Source organism: Tamandua tetradactyla, chromosome 4 (genome assembly GCF_023851605.1).
Source record: "Tamandua tetradactyla isolate mTamTet1 chromosome 4, mTamTet1.pri, whole genome shotgun sequence".
Taxonomy (NCBI): Eukaryota; Metazoa; Chordata; class Mammalia; order Pilosa; family Myrmecophagidae; genus Tamandua; species Tamandua tetradactyla.
The window spans coordinates 13,210,668-13,234,323 of NC_135330.1; the positions used below are offsets into that span (position 1 = coordinate 13,210,668).

Sequence of the window (23,656 nt, forward strand, 5' to 3'; positions counted from 1 at the left end):
CTTAGGATTTTGGAGCAAAGCCTTACCATCTACTGTAGATAATTGCTCTTCTTTTGAGAAACAGCTTTTGGCCTGCTACTGGGCCTTAGTAGAGACTGAATACTTAACCATGGGCCACCAAGTTACCATGAGACCTGAGTTGCCTATCATGAGCTGGGTGTTGTCTGACCCACCAAGCCATGAAGTTGGGCGTGCACAGCAGCAGTCTATTGTAAAATGGAAATGGTATATACGCGATAGGGCCAGAGCAGGTCCTGAAGGTACAAGTAAGTTACATGAGGAAGTGGTCCAAATACCCATGGTCTCCACGCCTGCCACATTACCATCTCTTTCCCAGACCAGAGCTCTGACCTCTTGGGGAGTTCCTTACAGTGAATTGACTGAGAAAGAGAAAACTCGGGCCTGGTTTACAGATGGTTCAGCACAATATGCAGATACCACCCAAAAGTGGACAGCTACCACACTACAACCTCTTTCTGGGGTGTCTGTGAAGGACAGTGGTGAGGGGAAATCCTCCCAGTGGGCAGAACTTCGAGCAGTGCACCTAGGTGTTCATTTTGCTTGGAAGGAGAACTGGCCAGAGGTGCATTTGTATACTGACTAATGGGCTGTTGTTAATGGTTTGGCTGGATAGTCAGGGACTTGGAAAGACCATAATTGGAAAATTGGTGACAAAGAGGTCTGGGGAAGAGGTATGTGGATAGACGTTTCTGAGTGGGCTAAAAACATGAACATATTTGTGTCCCATGTGACTGCACACCAGAAGTCACCAGAGGGTGACTTCAGCAGAGGAAGTTTTTAATAATCAAGTGGATAAGATGACCCATTCTATGGTTACCAGCCAGCCTCTTTCCCCAGCAACTCCTGTCATTGCCCAATAGGCTCATGAACAAAGTGGCTGTGGTGTTAGGGACGGAGGTTATGCATGGGCTCAACAACATGGACTTCCACTCACCAACGCTGACTTGGCTACAGCCACTGCTGAGTGCCCAATCTGCCAGCTACAGAGACCCACACTCAGCCCAATATGGCACCATTCCCCGAGGTGACCAGCCAGCTACATGGTGGCAGGTTGATTACATTGGACCACTCCTTTCATGGAAGGGGCAGCAATTTGTTCTAACTGGAATAGACACATACTCTGGATATGAGTTTGCTTTCCCTGCACACAATGCTTCTGCCAAAACTACCATCCATGGGCTTACAGAATGCCTTCTCCATCATCATGGTATTCCACACAGCATTGCTTCTGATCAAGGGACACATTTCACAGCAAATGAAGTGCAGGAATGGGCACATGCTCATGGAATTGTCTGGTCTTACCATGTTCCCCATCATCCAGAAGCAGCTGGATTGATACAACGGTGGAATGGCCTTTTGAAAACTCAATTATGGTGCCAACTAGGTGGTAATACCTTGAACAGCTGGGGTAATGTTCTCCAGGAAGCTGTATATGCTCTGAATCAGCGTCTGCTTTATGGTGCTATTTCTCCCATAGCCAGGATCCATGGGTCCAGGAACCAAGGGGTGGAAATGGGAGTGGTACCACTCACTATTACCCCTAGTGATCCACTAGGAAAATTTTTGCTTCCTGTCCCTGTGACCCTGAGCTCTGCTGGTCTACAGGTTTTAGTTCCAAAATGGGGAGTGCTTCCACCAGGAGAAACAACAATGATTCCATTGAACTGGAACTGGAATCTAAGACTGCCACCTGGTCACTTTGGGCTACTTATGCCCCTGGATCAACAAGCCAAGAAGGGGATTACATTAATGTCTGGGGTGATTGACCCTGACTATCAGGGGGAAGTAGGACTGCAACTACACAGTGGAGGTAAAGAAGAGTTTTCTTGGAATATAGGAGATCCCCTATGGTGTCTTTTAGCACTACCGTGCCCTGTGATTAAAATCAATGGAAAACTGCAACAGCCCAATCCAGGCAGGACTACCAATAGCTCTGAAACTTAAGGAATGAAGGTTTGGGTCACCCCACCAGGCAAAGAACCATGGCCAGCTGAAGTGCTTGCTGAGGGTAAAGGGAACATGGAATGGGTAGTGGAAGAAGGTAGTGATAAATATGAACTATGACCACATGATCAGTTACAGAAATGAGGACTGTAATGCTGTTTTGTTCATGTTATACTGTTTAAGTTGTAAGATATCAAGTTTAAGAATGAATATTACCCAAGGACTTGCACACTATTCTGGAGAGACTTAATGTGTTTCCAGGTATATGCAGGACAGTTGAACATTGTTAGGTGAAAGAAAAAATGTGTATTTTATTGCTTTTTATTTAGAAATTAGGTATGGTTTAAGGTGATATGTATATTTTCCAAGGGGTGGCCTGTCATGGTCAGGTCTATGTGACAACTTGGCCTAGTGGTGGCACCTGTTTGTCTGGTTGGGCAAGTGCTGGCCTGTCTTTGCAATAAGGACATTTCATAGAGTTAAATCATGATCATGTCAGCTGCATCCACAGCTGATTCCATTTGTAATCAGCTAAGGGGAGTGTCTTCTGCAATGAGTGATGCTTAATCTAATCACTGGAAGCCTTTTAAGGAGGATTCAGAAGAGACAGGCTCTGTTTCTGCTTCAGCTGGCGAGCCTCTCCTGTGGAGTTCATCTAGACCCTCCATTGGAATTGTCGGCTTCACAGCCCACCCTATGGATTTTGAACTCTGCATTCCCATGGTTACATGAGACACTTTTATAAACTTTATATTTGTGAGTGCTTCCTGTTGATTCTGTTTCTCTAAAGAACCGTAACTAATACAGTGACTTAATTTGGACATTTTCACAGTCTTATAATTGTAACATGTGACTTAAATGTTATGATTTAAGTTACCAATCCATTTCTGGTATATTGCATTCTGGCAGCTTTAGCAAACTGAAACACTCAGTGAAGCCCAAACTGGATTAGCTTGAAGATAATAACACCTAGACATACAGTAGTTAAACTGAATGTCAAGGACAAGAAGAGTTTTGAAAACTGCAAGGAAAAAACAATGTGGTATGTACAAGGCAGCACCAATAAGATTAAGTTCTGATTTCTCATCAGACACCATGGAAGCAAAGGCAGTGGGATGAGATACTTAAAGTGCTTAAAGAAAACAATTGCCAGCCAAGAATTTTATAGCCAGTGAAATTTTCTTTCCAAAAAAGACATTACCAGATAAACAAAAGCTGAGGGAGTTTGTCACCACTAGACCTACCCTAAAAGGAATTCTAAAGGGAAAGCTTCCAACTGAAAGGAAAGCACACTAGATAGTGAATGGAAGTAGCGTAAAGAAATAAAGGCAAAGGTAACTATGTGGATAATTATAAATGCTAGTAATATGTATTGTGTTATTTGGCATGTAACTCAATTTTTTATTTCTAAAGTGTTCAAAAGTGCACATACATAAAAGTAATGAGAAATCTATAGTTTTGGAATACTATGTATGGAGATATAATTTGCAATGAGTCCATCAAAAAGGTGGGGAAATGGAGTGATATAGGACAATGTTTGTGTATGCTATTGAAGTTAAGTTGCTAACATATCAAATGTGGTTGTTATAGATTTAGAATGTGAAATTTAAGTCCCATGATAACCACACACACACACACACAAATCTGAAAAACACATACAGAAGGAACTAAGAAGGAACTCAAAATAGCACACTACCAAAAAAAAAAGGCAGTAATGGAAGAACTCAGGGACAAAAATAGCATAAGATTTAGAAAGACAAAATAGCAAAATGTCAGAAAAATGTCTTGCCTTATCAGTAGTTACTTTAAATGTAAATTGATTAAATTCTCCAGTCAAAAGGCAGAGGTTGGCAAAATGGATATAAAAAAAGGTATGATGACTATATGCTGATTATAAGCAACTCGACTTAAATTCAAAGACACAAATAGGTTGAAAGCGAAAGGATGGAAAAAATATATACCATGCAAATATTAACCAGCTAGGGTAGCTATACTAATATCACATAAAAGAGAGTTTAAGTAAAAACTGCTGTGAGAGACAAAGAAGATCACTATATACTGATAAAGTGGTCAATTCAACAAGAAGACATAATTATAAAAACATATGCACTGAATTGTGGAGCCCCAAAATATATAAAGTAAACATTGACAGATTGGAAGGGATAAATAGAAAACAATTCTACGTTGATAGCAGAAGACTTCAATACACTACTTTCAATAATGGATAGAACATCCAGACAGTTGATCAATGAGGAAATAGAAGACTTGAATGATACATAACAAACTAGACCTAACACACATATATAGAAACTTCACCCAACAGCAGCAGAATACACATTCTTCTCGAGTGCACATGGATCATTTTCCAGGACAGACCATATGTTAGGTAACAAAGACTGTCTCAACAAATTAAAAAAAAAAATACTGAAATCATGCACTGTATCTCTTCTGACCACAAAGGAATGAAGATAAAAATGAATAATAGATGGAAAATTGGAAAATTCACAAATATATAGAAATTAATCAACACGTTTTTAAACAACAAAGTGGTCAAAGAAGAAATTACAAGAAGAATTAGCAAATATCTTGAGGCAAATGAAAATGAAAACTCAACATATCAAAATTATATGATGCAGCAGATTGTGCTGAGAGGGAAACTTATAGCTCCAAATGCTTACATTAAAAAAAGAAAGATCTCAAATCAGAGACCTAACCTCACAACTAGAGGATCTAGATAAAGAGCAAACTAAAATCAAAGTGAGCAAAAGGAAGGAAATAACAAAATTTAGAGTGGAGATCAATGAAATAGAGATTTAAAAAATAATAGAATAAAAAACACAGAAGTTGGTTCTTTGGAAATATCTATAAAATAAACAAATTTTAGCTAGATCAACAAAGAAAATAAGAGAGAGGATACATAGAACTATAATCAGAATTGAAATGTAGGACATCACTATAGACACCATGAAATAAAAAGGATTATAAGAGGATGCTATAAACAACTGTATGATAACAGATATCCTAGATGAATTGGACAGATTTCTAAAAATGCATAAACTACAAAAAAAGAAAGAAAATCTTAACAGATAAATAAAAAAGAAAAAGAGAATGAATCAGTAATCAAAAACCTCCCAACAAAGACCAACCCAGGTGTGGTAGTTAGATTCAGTTGTCAACTTGGCCAGGTGAAGGTACCTAGTTCTGTTGCTGCAGCCATGAGCCAATGACACGTGAACTTCATCTATTGCTCATTACATCTGCAGTCAGCTAAGAGGTGTGTCTGCTGTAATGAATCGTGTTTGATTTGATTGGCTGGTGCTTAAATGAGAGAGTTCAACGTAGCACAGCCCAAGCAGCTCAACATACCTCATCTCAGCACTTACAGCTCAGCCCAGGCCTTTGGAGATATAGAAAGAAATCACCCCAGAGAAAGTTGTTGGAACCCTGAGGCCTGGAGAGAAGGCCAGCAGAGATCACCCTGTGCCTTCCCACGTAAGAAAGAACCTCAGTTGAAAGTTGGCTGCCTTTCCTCTGAAGAACTAATGAAATAAATCCCCTTTTATTAAAAGCCAATCTGTTTATGGTGTGTTGCATTCTGGCAGCTGGCAAACTAGAACACTGGGACTAGAAGGCTTTACTGGTGAATTTTACCAAACATTCCAGGAAAAATTAACACCACTTCTGCTCAAACTCTACAAAACAATTAAAGAGAAGAGAACACTCCCTAACTCATTCTATGAAGCCAACATCACTTTTCCTACAAGAAAAGAAAATTATAGACCAATATTCCAAGTAAATATAAAGGCAAAATTTCTCAATAATATGCTAGCAAACTGAATCCAATAGCACACTAAAAGAACTCTACATGATGATCAAGTGGAACCTATCCATGGTATGCAACAGTCATTCAACATAAGAATATCAATTGGTATAATATACCACATTAATGGCGTGAAGGGAAAAAATTATCATCTAAATGTAGAAAAAGGATTTGATAAAATCAAGCACCCCTTTTTCATTAAAAACTAGGTATAGCTGTATGGACTGTACATGTGTGAAGATTTCTCAATAAAAATATTTAAAAATATATCTCGGGGATATGAGATTTTGTAATTTTCCTTTTTCTCTTAAATTCAGAGAGAGAAAAAAATAAAACAGAGGAAGAGGTTCCCCTCTCCCCTACTTATGGGCTAGAGGTATTGCTGGTGGTGTGCGTGATTGTGTACACATGGTGTCAGCTTTCCGGAAACCAGACCTCTTGCCACAGCAATTCCAATACTCATAATGTTAAATTCACACTCACACATGCACACACACCCAGCATGTTTTACTCTTCAGCTCAGCAAAACTATCCAGCTTCCTGGGCTTTTTCTATAAATGCAAGCAAACAAGGACTCCAGTTTGGTAAGGGAGAATGAGGCCCAGGATAAGAGAACCTATCTATTTGATGCACTGTGGTTGATTAATTATAAACTGCACAGCCTTACCTGGTTAGAAAGTGAAGTCTCTAATGGACTGTCAGCTCATCACTAGATCACTGCCCATCCTATTCTGGTGAGTGATCAGTTGAGGTATTCTTAAACTTTGAACATTTGCCATCTGAAAGATAAGAAAGAAAAAAAACAACTAGGTATAGAAGAAAACTCCCTCCACATGATAAATGGCATATATGAAAACCCCTCAGCTAATATCATGTTTAATGGTTAAAGACTGAAAGCTTTCCCTCTAAGATCAGGAAAAAGACAAGGATGCCCACTGTCACCGCTGTTATTCAGCATTGTACTGGAAGGTCAATCCAGAGCAATTAGGCAAGAAAACATAATAAGAGACATCTAAATTGGAAAGGAAGAAGTAAAACTTTCCCTATTTACACATGACATGATTCCGTATATAAAAAATCCTGAAAAGCCTATAACAAAGCTGTTAGAGCTAGTAATTGAATTCAGCAAAGTGGAGGGATAAAAGATTAACATGCAAAAATCAAGAATATTTCTACACATTAGTAATGCACAATGAGAAGAGGATATCAAGAAAAAATTCCATGGGCAATAGCAAACCAAAGGATCAAATATCTATGAATAAATTTAACAAGGATATAAAAGATATGTACATGGAAAACTACAAAACGTTGCTAAAAGAAATCAGAGAAGACCTAAATAAATGGAAGGACCATCTGTTAGAATGAGATACCAAGAGTTGGGGACCGTCAAGGGGTCTGACTTTGAGTGACTGGCTCCCCTAACAGGCATATGTCCAGAAGAAAGAGCTAGAAATCAAAATGAATTGGTCCAAGAATGAAATGTAGGTGCAGAACAAACCCGTAAGTGGGAATTCCTCTTTGGTTGGGGTGGACTTTGGACTTCATGGGATGCCAGCAGTAGAAGTCCTCTAATTCTGATAAGTTGTAAATCCCATTTTTCCTAGGTCAAATTCGAAGACTCATGTATGGCTTCATAGATCAGATGTTGAAGACTTCCCTGTTTATATCAGATCTGATATAAACCAGAATCGCCTACAGATTCTGGATCCCTGTTTATATCAGACCTGATACATACCAGAATCGCCTACAGATTCTGGATCCTCAATGGAGGAAGGGTGCAGGTCAGAGTAGAGGTGGCATGGAGGTTTCTAAGGAGAACTAGCTGCCATCTATTGAAGTTGGCCATTTATTAGGCCTTTGCCTGTTGACAGTTTGTCTGAAAGTCAGCCTGGACCATACTAAGCTAAATGACTGGTCACTGGAATGGGGACCAAGGTACGGGTATAGGAAATTACTGTAAGCGAATGCCCTAGTCACTGTATTATGAGATGTTTGGGGTGGTTCAGTTCTTTGCACAGATAGCATTATTATAGCACATCTGCTTAGGAAAACCAAGTTATCTTGATATTATCCCAGAATTCTTTTAAGCCACCGCATTATATAGCCTTAAAGTGGGCAGTTGGGATGAGGAATGACATTGTGGATATATTCTAAAACCCCTTTAGCAAGAAGAACTCTCCCAGGGGAAAAGAATTATGATTGTGCCTAGGTGGGGAGGTGCAAACAGAAGACAGAGGAGTTTTAGTCAGAATGCCCATCAGATCAGGATACTTGGTGGCCTGTAGGGGATCACGCTGGAGATGAGAGCAGAAGCAAGAAGCTTCAGTGATTTTTAGGCCAGTCCTTGCTCTGACCACAGGTTTGCAAGTCCCATAATTTCTTACCTTCTCTTGCACCTTAAACAAACAAAAACTTGGCACATTTCGTGAGGTATTTTTGCCTAATTACCACTTCCCTAAAGAGGTTGTTCTGTGGAATGGTTGTAAGACACACACAATAACCATCTTCCAATTCTTGGAGGACCAGTTGTAATTCACATAAAGGAGGTTGTTCCACAGGAGAGACCCTTTCAAAGTCAACTCTGAAATGTGGTTAAGATTTATACAGAGCTGCTGAGTGCTGCAAGGCTGCTGTATGAAATAGATACAGGGTAAGGGTTGCATGTCAGCAAAGCTGTTACAGAGAAATGACAGTGAAACTGGTGTTTCCCAGGTAACCATGCATTCTGGCCTTTGGAATAAATGCCATTAGAAAAATTAAAATAAAATTATCCCATTATATTTGCCACCAACTGAAGCTTTAGTAGCATGAAGATACTTGATCCTTGCTGAAAACCTGGCCCCCCTCCAAGAACGGCAGTCAAGTTTTGAACACCGTCATGAGATCTACAGTAACTTCACCAACACTGAAAAACTCTTAGCTTGGCCTGATGTGGGGGGAAGAGGACATGTGGGCATAGAAGGCAGCTTGCGAGACTGTGTGGGAACACCATAGGTATAGTCAGCACCAAGAAGTTGGAAATGAAATTCCTTTAGTGCTTGGCAAATTCCAGAAATGGCTAGATGCCCTTTACTTCAAAGGGAGCCATTCTCTGTAGAACTGCACTTCTACTGTATGTATGCCTCTCAGTGTTCTGGGAAATTGCATACTAGGAATTCACTCTTGGGGAGATTGACTTTGTGTTTTTATTTCTCCCTCTTGGCATGATGGTGATACTGCCAGAAACTTCAATAGCTTAGTCTATTTCAGTGGCCAAACTGGGCTAGGTGCCAGGAATGTATGAAGATGTTACCACACCTATTCAGTAGGCCCTAGGTTACTATTGGTGAGCCATTGGAAAGCTTTCAGGGCAGTGTAAATCTGAAAGACATCAAAAAAATGGCTCAGACCTCCTGAATGACTCTGGAAGACAGCGTTCCCAGATCCTGACCAGTTACCAGGTGCTTCACAGGCCAAGTTTGGTGAGGATCCAGTGCTTCACAGATGAGCAAATACGCTTGGAAACAGCTCAGAGTGGGATTATACTGAGTCTTTAGTAGCCATAGTTAAGTCAGTACTTTCTTGTGTTTTTTCAAAAAGTCAGGGGTGGGTCAGGGGTATGGAATGCATGATTTCTTTTTATTTCTTTTTCTGGAGTGAAGCAAATGTTCTAAAAATGATCGTGGTTATGAATACATAGCTATGTGATGATATTGCAAGCTATTGATTGTATAATATGGTTGGACTGTACATGTGGATATATCTCAATAAAAATATATTTCTTTAAATATGATGGGTACCAGTGTGGAATGATGGGAGTTGGTTCTTTGGGACAATTCCCTCAAGGCTACTTTCCATATTTTGAAAGTAAATAACTCACCTTTTTAGAAGCCGTGCTCCGGGAAGCATTTGGATAATTTAGTCATAGTCACAGTTTCTCTCTCCCTCCGACCAAAGCTTGAAAAAGTGTGCTTAGAATGCACTTGGGAGCCAGAAGCAGTGCTTCCCTGGAAGTGATTATTCCTTCATTCAGTAATAATTTATTGAGGGCTTATTATGTGCTAGGCATCGTATAAGGCAGGAAATACAACAATGACCCATAGACATGCGGGTGAGCTCTCTCCTCTCACAGGGCACTCAGTCCAGTGGGCGAGAGAGACAAACAACCATTCACAATACAGAGAAGTGATAAACGCTCTAATATGGAAAGAACAGACTGCTGTGGAAGCACAGAGCATAGGCAGCTAATCTTTGGGTAGGAATGGGACAACACTTAGAGATAGTACCTGGATTCCAAAGTGGGTGAAAACCCAGTGGTGGGGTGAGGCAGTGGTAGGAAGAGAGGGAGAGTGAGGATCGAATTGTACCTGGGCTTAGATGAAATTTTGCTAAGCCGGTGGATTGTTCCAGATATGTCTTATTACCACTTGTTCTATGTGTAGGTGTTTTTGTCTTTGAACTTAAGAAAGTAGAGTAGCTTTTGGAACAATTAAATGAAATTGTGATCATAGTAATACATCCAGATCCCTGACTTATTCCTGGGAAATTTAGAACCTGAATGGTCCGATACATTATAGTCCAATGATCCTGATCCACTCTTAAGGGTTGAAGCCACAGAAGCAAAATTTTTGCTCTGTAGCCAAGTGCCTGGGAATGAGCTACTAAAAACCCTGTTGGATGAATGTGGTGGTCTGTTAGTTCTTAGACGAGAAAGGGGGAGGATCTAGAGTCTCCTTGAAGATGGCTCTTGACTCCTCTTCCATCCTCTCCCCAATGCAGGTGATCATGGTAACAGGAGATCATCCCATTACAGCCAAGGCCATTGCCAGGGGTGTGGGCATCATCTCAGAAAGCTCTGAAACAGCTGAGGATATTGCTGCCCGGCTTAACATCCCCATCAGCGAGGTCGATCTCAGGTGAGACCCTTAAAGCACTCGGAGATGCCTCTTTTTTCCTCCATCTCTAGCCTGCCTCACACAGATCCAATTGATTAAAGTTCTAGGAGGTCTCTTCAGAGGGTAGGATGTCCAGGGTTTACATATTACAAAGTAAAACACAATAAGTTGACCACAAGTGAGTGTGTCAGTGGATTTTCAGAAGAAATTGGGCAAGAAGAGGTGTAGAGAAAAAAGGACTGGTTGGGAAAGGGGGGAAGGTACAGAATGTGTCAACTTGGGGACAGTGTATGGCTGGGATAAATGAGGAGATTGTGTTGAAAGGCAAAACAACAAGGAGGTTATAACAAAGTTTGAATAGAGGGCACCAGCACCCCGAATGAACTAGCCACTGGATATTCTTTTCCTTCAGGGATGTCAAAGCCATTGTGGTGCATGGCTCAGAACTGAAAGATATGTCATCAGAGCAGCTTGATGAGATCCTCAGAACCCACGCAGAGATTGTGTTTGCGCGGACCTCCCCTCAGCAGAAGCTCTTCATCGTAGAGGGATGTCAGAGGCAGGTAAGGAAGACAAAGGATCCTTAGGTGGCCTAGCAGAAATCATGTCTCATAACCCAATCCCCAGCCAAGTAGAGGAATATGTAGGCTAGGCCAGAAGAGATTCGGGAGAGTATTCCATCCTGGACCTCTGAGATGAGCTTCAGTTTGGAGACTCCCTGAAAGTTTTAATATCTCAGTACAAGAAGGAAAGGGAAAGGCCAAGAATCTACAAATACATCAAGAAACAAGGGGTGGGGCAAGATGGCAGCAGAGTGAGGTGTAGAATTTAGCTCATCCTCCAGAGCAGCTAGTAAATATCCAGGAACTGTATGGAACAACTGCTGGGAGGGACATCAGTGACTGGACACACAGTGTATACCAGTCTGGAATGGGTGGAACAGCTGAGATCCCACACAGAACTGTAAGTCTCCCCAGCCATGGAGGCTGGCACCCCTCCCCACTGGCACAGCATGCTAATTCCCTGAGGGGAAAGGAAACAGATTTTACTAGTAGCAAAGGCTTTTTAGCTCAGCCAAGCTTCAATTGTGGAATTAATTAACAAATTCTGACTTCCGGGACCCGTATCTCACACCCTATACAAAAGTTAACTCAAAATGGATCAAAGTTCTAAACATTAGGTCTAAGACCATAAAACAGTTAGAGGAAAATGTAGGGAGATATCTTATGAATCTTATAATTGGAGGCGGTTTTATGGACCTTACACCTAAAACAAGAGCACTGAAGAAAGAAATAAATAAATGGGAGCTCCTCAAAATTAAACACTTTTGTGCATCAAAGAACTTCATCAAGAAAGTGAAAGGACAGCCTACACAATGGAAGACAATATTTGGAAACGACATGTCAGATAAAGGTCTAGTATCCAGAATTTATAAAGAGATTGTTCAATTCAACAACAAAAAGACAGCCAATCCAATTACAAAAAGGGAAAAAGACTTGAACAGACACCTCTCAGAAGAGGAAATACAAATGGCCAAAAAGCACATGAAGAGATGCTCAATGTCCCTGGCCATTAGAGAAATGCAAATCAAAACCACAATGAGATATCATCTCACATCCACCAGAATGGCCATTATCAACAAAACAGAAGATGACAAGTGCTGGAGAGGATGTGGAGAAAGAGGCACACTTATCCACTGTTGGTGGGAATGTCAAATGGTGCAACCACTGTGGAAGGCAGTTTGGCGGTTCCTCAAAAAGCTGAATATAGAATTGCCATATGACCCAGCAATACCATTGCTAGGTATCTACTCAGAGGACTTAAGGGCAAAGACACAAACGGACATTTGCACACCAATGTTTATAGCAGCATTATTTACAATTGCAAGGAGATGGAAACAGCCAAAATGTCCATCAACAGATGAGTGGCTAAACAAACTGTGGTATATACATACAATGGAATATTATGCAGCTCTAAGACAGAATAAACTTATGAAGTATGTAACAACATGGATGGACCTTGAGAACATTATGCTGAGTGAGACTAGCCAAAAACTAAAGGACAAATACTGTATGGTCTCACTGATATGAAATGACATTAATGAATAAACTTGGAATATGTCATTGGTAACAGAGACCATCAGGAGATAGAAATAGGGTAAGATCTTGGGTAATTGGAGCTGAAGGGATACAGACTGTGCAACAGAACTAGATACAAAAACTCAGAAATGGACAGCACAATACTGCCTAACTGTAATGTAATTATGTTAAAACACTGAATGAAGCTGCATGTGAGAATGATAGAGGGAGGAGGGCTGGGGACATAAATGAAATCAGAAAGTAAGATAGATGTTAAAGATCGAGATGGTATAATCTAGGAATGCCTAAGGTGTATAATAATAATGAAATGTACGAAGTACAAATTTTAAAAATGTTTAGGCATGAGGAAGAACAAAGGAATGTCATTATTGCAGGGTGCTGAAAATAGATGATAATACTTAAAAATGTCACCTTATGTGTGAGACTAAAGCAAAAAATATTTATTTGTTACAAAATTTAGATCTTGACTAGAGCATTTCCTAATATAACTCATGTAGATAGTTTGATTGAATGTCATAAGTACTTGGAATCTCAGGTAGGACATGAGATTTTGTTGGTTTGTCCAGAGTGATCCCCCGATGAATCCCAGAATGATTTGATGAGTGACTGGAAAAGTATTTGCAAGCCCCCTTCGGGGAATGGTGAGAGTGGGGAGAAATTCAACTTCCCCAAGTTGAATTCTTGATATTCTCACAAGCAGTGTGGACAACCAAAGCTATAGGCTGAGCCCCCAGTCTTGGGGTTTGTTCACATGAAACTTAACCCCACAAAGGATAGGTCAAGTCTACTTAAAATTTAGGCCTAAGAGTCACCCCCAAGAGAGCCTCTTTCGTTGCTCAGATGTGGCCCCTCTTTCCAGTCAACATGACGAGCAGTCTCACCACCCTCCCCCTCTCTGTGTGGGACATGACTCCCAGGGGTGTGGACCTTCCTGGCAACGTGGGACAGAGATCCTGGAATGAGCTGAGACTCAGCATCAAGGGACTGAGAAAAAAACTAGAATGAGCTGAGAATTAACATCAAGGGATTGAGAGAAACTTCTCGACCAAAAGGGGGAAGAGTAAAATGAGACAAAGTGTCAATGGCTGAGAGATTCCAAACAGAGTCGAGAGGTTATCCTGGAGATTATTCTTACGCATTAAGTAGATAGCACCTTGTTGTTCAAGATGTAGTGGAGAGGCTGGAGGGAATTGCCTGAAAATGTAGTGCTGTGTTCCAGTAGCCATGTTTCTTGATGATGATTGAACAATGATATGGCTTTCACAATGAGACTCTGTGAATGTGAAAACCTTATGTCTGATGCTCCTTTTAGCTACTATATCAACAGAAGAGTAGAACATATGGAATAAAAATAAATAATAGGGGGAACAAATGTTAAAATAAATTCAGTTTGAAATAGTGGTAAATGAAAGTGAGGGGTAAGGGGTATGGTATGTATAGTCTTTTTTTTTCTCTATTATCATTTTATTTCTTTTTCTGTTGTCTTTTTATTTCTTTTTCTAAATCGATGTACTAAGAAATGATGAATAGGCAACTATGTGATGATATTAAGAATTACTGATTATATATGTAGAATGGAATGATATCTAAATGTTTTGCTTGTTAATTTTTTTAATCAATAAAAAAAGTTAAGAAAAAAATTTCTGACTTCTGAAAACAGGCCTGGAGCACAGATAAACCTGGAGTAAGCACTAAAGAAACCAGGAGTTTTTGCCCTGGAAGAGGGGGCAGGGCTGATGAAAAAAAGAAAAAAAAAAAAAAAAAGAGGCTTTTTGAGTTGGACAGCCTAAAATACTGGAAAAGGGCTTGACCCCAAGAAAAGTGGGCATACACAGCCTGGTGATGCAGAGAGCCACATACCAACTGAGGCTCTTGATTGGCAAACCCAGGGAGCAGGATCCAGTTCTGAAAAGGCTTTTTGCTCTTTTTTTTTTAACTTCTTAAAAGCTCATTAGATAGAACTGTGAATGCTCTCAGTCTGTAGCAGTGCTCCAAGGCAAAGGCAGAACTAAAGTGTATCTGAGAGACAAAGTAAACTAGTCAGGTGGAAGGGATTAATTCCCTAAAGGGCACATCTTTTCCAAGAAAAGCAGGTGGGGCCCAGCTCAAGTGGAAGCCCTCCTTTAGGGAATTCATGCCCCAGGCTGGAAAACAGAAGCAGCCAAAGCCCATCTGATGCCCCAGCCTTTGTCTCAGCCATACCACTGGCGGGGAGAGGCTGCTGAAATTAAAACCACCACATCACTTTATGCTGGTGGGAAGCTGTGGACACACAGCTACCACATGCTGGGTGGGATAGGAAAAGCACAGACTCTAGAGGCTTCATAGAAAAGTGTGACAACCTGCTGGGTCTCACCCTTAGGGAAAACTGATGCTGACTACTCTCTCCTCCTGAGATGTGGGCCTGTATGGTCTGGGAAAATCTGACTGGAGTTGATAACGTCTGAGAAGACCCTCCTCAAACAAACAAACAAACAAAAAAAGGTCCATATAGGCAGGGCAAGAAATAGAAAAACAAGAACTGAAAAAATCTGATCAGTTAAATAGAATCTATGCTAGCAGTGTAGAATAAATTGAATTGAATGCCAAAGAACACATAGAGAACAATGCCATCTAGCAAGAATATCCTAGGTGAAAGAGTGAAAACAACTTCCAGAATAAACTAATTAGGGAAATCAAATGCCTTGACATCAACAAAAAACAATGTCATACTAGGAAGATCAAAGATATGTCCCAGTCAAAGGAATACAAATCATTACTTCAAATAAGATAAAGGAGTTGAAACAACTAATTCAGGATGTTCAAACAGACATACAAAATCTCATCAAAAATCAAGTCATTGAGCTGAGGGAGGATATAAAGAAGACAGTGGACAAACATAAAGAAGAACTTGTAAGTTTAAAAAACAGAAATTGTAGAACTTATGGGAATGAAGGTCACAATAGAAGAAATGAAAAAACAATGGAAACCTATAACAATAGATTTGAAGAGGCAGAAGAAAGGATTAGTCAACTAGAGGGCAGGACATCTGAAATCCAACATACAAAAGAAAAGAGGGAAAAGAATGGAAAAATATGAGCAGGGTCTCAAGGAATTGAATGACAACATGAAATGCATGAATAAACATGTTATGGGTGTCCCAGAGGAGAAGAGAAGGTAAAAGGAACAGAAAGACTAATGGAAGAATAATCACTGAAAATTTCCCATCTCTTATGAAACACATAAAATTACAGATCCAGGAAGTACAGCATACCCCAAGCAGAATAGATCAAAACAGACACGTTCCAAGACATTTACTAATTAGATTATCAAATGTCAAAGACAAAGAGAGAATTTTGAAAGCAGCAAGAAAAGAGCAATCCATCACATACAAAGGAACCTTGATAACACTGTGTGTGGATTCCTCAGCAGAAACCATGAAGGCGAGAAGGCAGTGGTATGATATATTTAAGATTCTGAAAGAGAAAAACTGCCAACCAAGAATTCTATATCCAGCAAAACTGCCCTTCAAAAATGAGGGGAAGATTAAATGATTTTCAGATAGTCACTGAATTTGTAACTAAGAGACTGGCTCTGTAAGAAATACTAAAGGATCTTGAATAGGGCATGAGATTTTATAAGTTTGTCCAGGTTAGTGTGATGCCCAGATAAATCCCAGAGTGATTTGAACAGTGAATAAAGAAGTATTTGCAAAGTCCCCTTGGAGGAATGGGGAGAAAGGGGGAAAATTCAACTTCCCCATTTGGAGAATTCCAGATATTTTTGCAGGCAGTGGGGACAACCAAATCAATAGGCCAAGCCCTCAATCTTGGGGTTTGTCCCCATGACACTTATCCCTGAAAAGGATAGGCTAGGCCTACTTAAAATTAGGCCTGAGTCACCACCAGAGAACTTCTTTTGTTGCTCAGATGTGGCCTCTCTTTCTCTTAGTCAACACAGCAAGTGAACTCACTGCCCTCCCCCTCTCTACATGGGACATGATTCCCAGAGGTCTAAACCTCCCTGGCAATGTAGGACAGAAATCCTAGAATGAGCTGGGACTTAGCATCAAAGGATTGAGAAAACCTTCTCGATTGACAAGGGAAAGAGAGAAATGAGACAAAATAAAGTGTCAGTGGCTGAGAGATTTCAAACAGAGTTGAGAGGTTATCCTGGAGGTTATAGATATCCCCTTTTTAGTTTATGATATATTAGAGAGGCTAGAGGGAAGTGCCTGAAACTGCAGAGCTGTGTTCCAGTAGACATGTTTCTTGAAGATGAATGTATAATGATATAGCTTTCACAATGTGAAAAAAACCTTGTGTCTGATGCACCTTTTATCTACAGTATGGACAGATGAGTGAAAAATACAGATAAAAAATAAACAAATAACAGGGGAAACAAAGGTTAAAATAATTTGAGTAGATTGAAATGCTGGGTGGTCAATGAAAGGGAGTGGTAAGGGGCATGGCATGTATGAGTTTTTCCTTTTTTTATCTCTCTTGCTGGAGTGAGGCAAATGTCCAAGGAAATGACCATAGTGATGAATGCACAACTATGTGATGATATTGTGAGCCACTGATTGTAACTATTTCAAGAATGTTTGTATGTCTGTTCATTGTTTATAATATATAAAGAAGTCCTAAAAGGAGAACCACAGGCAAGAAAAGACAAGAGAGAGAGGTCTAGAGAAAAGTGAAGAATTGAAGACTATCAGTAACGGTAAAAAGATTAAAAAAAAAAAATTAGACATGGCATATGCCATGGTTGGGTTCATGTGTCAACTTGGCCAGGTGGTGGTGCCCCTTTGTATGGTTGGGTGAGTGCTGGCCTGTCTGTTGCTACGAGGACATTTCATAGAATTAAATCATTATGACTTTGGCTGCATCCACAGCTGATTGCATTTGTAATCAGTCAAGGGGAGTGCCCTCTGCAATGAGTGATGTTTAATCTAATCACTGGGAGGCTTTTAAGGGGGGTTCTGAAGAGACAGTCTCTTTTCCTGGTTTGACTGGTAAACCTCACATTTGGAGTTCATCAAGACCCTTCATCAGAGTCATCAGCTTCACATTCTACCCTACAGATTTTGGACTCTATGTTCCCATGGTTACGTGAGACACTTTTATAAATTTCATATCTATGGATATTTCCTGCTGATTGTTTCTCTAGAGAACCCTAGCTAATATAGTATATAAAATTCAAAAGACAAAATGGTAGAAGAAAGTACTGCCTTTACAGTAATAACATTAAATGTTAATGTATTAAACTCCCCAATCAAAAAACATAGACTGACAAAATGGATTTAAAAACAGGACCTATCTATATGCTGTATAAAGGAGACTCACTTTAGACCCAAGGACAAAAATAGGTTGAAAGTGAAAGGTTGGGAAAGATATTTCATGCAAACAATAACCAGAAAAGAACAGGGGTAGCTATACTAATATCCAACAAATTAAACTTCAAATGTAAAACAATTAAAAGAGACAAGAAGGACATTATGTATTAAGAAAGGAACAATTCAGCAAGAAGACACAATAATCATAAATATTTATGCACCGAGCCAGAGTGCCCCAAAATACATGAGGCAAACATTGGCAACACAGAAGGGAGAAGTAGACGCTGCTACCATAATAGTTGGGCACTTCAATTCCCCACCTCTCATCAATGGATAGAACATCTAGATGGCAAATCAATAAGGAAAACAGAGATTTTGAATAATACTATGGATGAACTAGACTTAACAGACATTTACAGAATATTACACCCCACAACAGCAGGATGCACATTTTTTCTCCTTAACTGCTTAGAAATTATTCTCAAAGACAGACCATGAGCTGGGTCACACAACAAGTCTCAGTAAATTTTAAAACATTGAATCATACAAAACACTTTCTCAGATCATAAGGAATGAAGTTGAAAATCAATAACAAGCAAAGGGTCAGAAAATTCACAAATATAGGGAGGCTAAACAACACTTTTAAACAACCAGTGGGTCAAGGAAGAAATTACAAGAGAAGTCAGTAAATATCTTGAGGCAAATGAGAATGAAAACACAACATATCAAAACTTATGGGATTCAGGAAAGGCAGTGCTGAGAGGGAAACTTATTGCCTTAAATGCCTATATTTAAAAAGAAGGGCAAAAATTGAGGAAGAACTAAAGAAAGAACAGTACACTAACTCCAAAGCAAACAGAAGGAAAGAAATGATTATTAGAACAGAAATAAATGAAATTGAGAATATGAAAACAATCAAGAAGATCAACAAAGCCAGAAGTTGATTCTTTGAGAAAATCAATAAAACTGATGGACCCTTAGGTAGGCTGACAAGAGAGAGAGAGAGAGAGAGAGAGAGAGAGACAGAGAGACAGAGAGAGAGAGAAAGGATGCAAATAAATAAGTGACATAACCACTGACCTGCAGACTTAAAGGAGGTAATGCAAGGATACTTTGAGCAACTATATGCTAATAAACTAGACAATGTAGATGAAATGGACAAGTTCCTAGAAAAACAGGAACAATCAACATTGACTTGAGAAGAAATAGATAACCTCAGTACACCAATCACAAGTAGAGATTGAATCAGTCATGAAGAAGCTCCCAAAGGGAATAGAATTGTAACAAATAAGGTATCAGTGGCTAAGAGAATTCAAACAGAGCCGAGAGGCTGCTCTGAAGGTTAATCTTATACAAGCTTCATCTAGATATTGCTATTTACCATGGTTTTCCAAATCCCAATCAAAATCTTTCCTGCCAACCCTAAAGAATATCTAGGACTCTATCTGAGATTCTACAAAAGTTCCATGCACTATGATTACTTTCCAGAAACTAACAACTTCCAGATGAGTCCTGAAATCTGGAAAGCCCAGACTCTCCAGAACATCAACTAGTTCCATCCCCTTATTCCATATTATCGACAGCCCTTTCCAACATGAGAAAGTTAGAATGGGCATAACTCAAAAACCTTAAAGATTGGGAGAAGGATCAAAGGAGAAGGTGGAGTTATAATAGAGAAGACAGGATTTAACAAGTGAGTATGACTGCTGATTCATTATGTTGATTTTTTTTTAGTTTCCAGTGTCTTGGAGCAGCTAAAAGAAAAACCTAAAATTGCGGAACTGTAACCCATACCAATCTCTAAAATCTGTTCTATAACTAATTATTGTAATGTGCTTTAAAATTGATTACTTTTGACTGTGTGATTATGAAAACCTTGTTCGGATGCTCCTTTTATCTGTTGGATGAACAGATGAGTAAAAAGTATGGATTAAAAATTTATAAACAATAGGGGAAACTAATGCTAAAATTAATTGGGTAGAGGGAAATACTAGTGCTCAATCAGAGAGAGGGGTAAGGGATATGAGTTTTTTCTTCTTATTTCTTTTTCTGGAGTGATGTAAATATTCTGAGAAATGATCATGGTGATGAATATACAACTATGTGATAATATTGTGAGCCATTGATTGCACACCAATTATGGAATGCCTTGGCATCAAATGCCAAGCATGCATGAAAATTCAGCATGCTTTTTTTCATTTTTTAAACTTTTTTATTCTAAAATATAACATATATACAAAGCAAAGAAAGAAAAGAGCAGTAATTTTTTTCATTGCATAGTTGTATATTCATTATCATGATCACTTCTTAGAACATTTGCATCAATTCAGAAAAAGAAAACAGAAAAAAATATCATAAATACCATACCCTCTACCCCTCCCTTTCATTGATCACTAGCATTTCAATCTACTAAATTTATTTTAACATTTATTCCCCCTATTATTTATTTATTTTTAATCCATATGTTTTACTCATCTGTCCATAAGGTAGATAAAAGAAGCATCAGACACTAGGTTTTCACAATCACACAGTCTCATTGTGAAAGCTATGTCATTATACAATCACCTTCAAGAAACATGGCCACGGGAACACAGCTCTACATTTTCAGGCAGTTCCCTCCAGCCTCTCTGTTACACCTTAGCTAAAAAGGTGATATCTATATAACACGTTAAGAATAACCTCCAGGATAACATCTCGACTCTGTTTGGAATCTCTCAGCCATTGACACTTTATTTTGTCTCATTTCTCTCTTCCCCCTTTTGGTCAAGAAGGTTTTCTCAATCCCTTGGTGCTGAGTCCCAGCTCATTCTAGGATTTCTGTCCTATGTTGCCAGGAAGGTCCACACCTCTGGGAGTCATGTCCCACATAGAGAGGAGGAGGGCAGTGAGTTTGCTTGTCGTATTGGCTGAAAGAGAGAGGCCACATTTGAGCAATAGAACAGGTTCTATTGGGCCTAATTTTAGTAGGCTTAGCCTATCCTTTGCAGGGTTAAGTTTCATATGAACAAACCCCAAGGTTGGGGGCTCAGCCTATTGCTTTGGTTGTCCCCACTGCTTGTGAGAATATCAAGAATTCTCCACTTGGGGAAGTTGAATTTTGCCCCTTTCTCACCATTCCCCCAAGGGGACTTTGCAAGTACTTTTTTATTCACTGTTCAAATCCTTCTGGGATTTATCGAGGCATCACTCTGGACAAACCTACAAAATCTCATGCCCTACTCAAGGTTCCATGTACTTATGGTATTCAATTAAGCTTTCCACATAAGTTATATTAGAAATGCACTAGTCAAAATATAAATTTTGTACCAAATAGATATTTTTTGCTTTAGTCTCATACATGAGTTAAAGTTTTAAAATATTAATTGCCATCTATTTTCAGCACCCTGCATTATTGACATTCATTTGTTCTTCCTCATGCAAAACATTTTTAAATTTGTATATTTAGTCACTATCTTTATACACTCTAGGCATTCCTAGATTATACCATCTCAGTCTTTATTGTATATTTTTCCTTCTGATTTCATTTGTACCCCCAGGCCTCCTCCCTCTGTCATTGTTCAGCATACTTTCTTGATTATAAAGTACTTCAAAGGATAGGAATAGAAAGGAACTTCCTCAACATGACAAAGGGAATAGATGAAAAACCCATACCTAACATCATAATCAATGGGGAAAGAATGAAAGCTTTCCCTCTAAAATCAGGAACAAGACAAGGATACCCACTGTCACCATTGTTATTCAACATTGTTCTAGAAGTTCTAGCCAGAGCAAGTAGGCAAGAAAAAGAAATAAAAGACATCCAAATTGGAAAGGAAGAAGTAAAACTCTATTTGCAGATGACAAGATACTATATGTCAAAAATCCCGAAAAATCTACAACCAAGCTACTAAAGATAATAAATGAGTACAGAAAAGTGGCAGGGTACAAAATTGTGTTTCCATACACTAGTGATGAGCAATCTGAGGAGGAAATCAAGAAAAAAAAATTCCATTTACATTAGCAACCAAAAGTATAGAATATTTAGGAATAAGTTTAACTTAGAACACAAAAGGCCTATACACAGAAAACTACAAGAAATTGATAAAAGAAATTATGTAAGATCTAAATAAATAGAAGGGCATGCTGTATTCATGGATTGGAAGATTAAATATAGTTGAAATACCAATTCAACCCAAATTGACTTATAGATTTAATACAATGCCAATTAAAACCCCAAAAACTTACTTTGTAGAAATAGAAGAACCAATAACCTAATTTATTTGGAAGGGCAAGGTACCCTGAATAGCTAAAAATATCTTGAGAAGGAAAAATGAAGTGGGAGATCTCACACTACCTGACTTTTAAGTATATTACAAAGCTATAGCAGTCAAAACAGTGTGAAACAAACGGGCATGAAGGTAGATATACTGACCAATGGAATCGAATTGAGTGTTCAGAAACAGACTCTTTCATCTATGGACAATTGATCTTTGACAAGGCAGTCAAGCCAACCTGCCTGGGACAGAGCAGCCTCTTCAATAAATGGTGTTTGGAGAACTGGATATCCATATGCAAAAGAACGAAAGAGGATCCATATCTCACACCTTTTATAAAAATTAACTCAAAATGGATCAAAGACCTAAATATTAGCATTAAGATCATAAAACTTTTAGAAGAAAATGTAGGGAAATATAAATCTTGTAATAGGAGGTTGTTTCCTAGACCTTAAACCCAAAGCACAAGCAATGAAAAAATAAGTGGATAAATGAGACCTCCTCAAAATTAAACACTTTTGTGCACCAAATAACTTTGTCAAGAAAGTAAAAAAGGCAGCCTACGCAATGGAGGACAAAATTAGAAACCACATATCAGATAAGGGTTTAGTATCCAGAATGTATAAAGAGGTTCTACAACTTTAACAACAAAAAGACAAACAACCCAATTTAAAAATGAGCAAAAGACATGAACCAGGCACTTTTCAGAAGAGGAAATACAAATGGCTAACAGGCATATGAAAATATTCTCAAATTCACTGACTCTTAGGGAAATCCAAATCAAAACTAAAATGGGATATCATCTTATACAGAATGGCCATTGTTAAAACAAACAAACAAACAGAAAACGACAAGTGCTGGGGAGGATGTGGAGAAAGAGGCACACTTATCTATTGTTGGTGGGAATATAAAATGGTATAACCACTCTGGAAGGCAGTTTGGCAGTTCCTCAGGAAGCTAAGTATAGAATTGTCATATGATCCAGCAACCCCATTACTAAGTATATATTCAGAGGAACTGAATGCAAAGACACAAACGGGCATTTACACACCAATGTTTATAGCAGCATTATTTACTATTGCCAGGAGACGGAAAGAGCCCAAATGTCCACCAATGGATGAGCTGCTAAACAAGCTGTGGAATATACTTGTGATGGAATATTACACAGCTGTAAGACAAAATAAAGTCAAGAAGCATGTAACAACATGGATGGACCTTGAGGACATTATACTAAGTAAATTATCAAGAAACAAAAGGATAAATGATGTATGGTCTCACTAATATGAACTAGTATTAATGAGTGAACTTTGAGAGTTAAAGATAAGGACACA

General features: G+C 39.0%; 1 protein-coding gene across 6 annotated transcripts in view; it reads left to right on the plus strand.

The window, feature by feature from the left end:
• LOC143680038 (sodium/potassium-transporting ATPase subunit alpha-4) overlaps positions 1 to 23,656 on the plus strand; it is a 64,908-nt gene that overhangs the window by 21,515 nt on the left and 19,737 nt on the right. For all 6 annotated transcript variants that reach the window (XM_077156618.1, XM_077156617.1, XM_077156615.1 and 3 more), the window contains 2 exons: positions 10,544 to 10,680; positions 11,072 to 11,222. In XM_077156618.1, the coding sequence (XP_077012733.1) occupies positions 10,544 to 10,680; positions 11,072 to 11,222 (288 nt within the window). The remainder of the gene's footprint in view (positions 1 to 10,543; positions 10,681 to 11,071; positions 11,223 to 23,656) is intronic.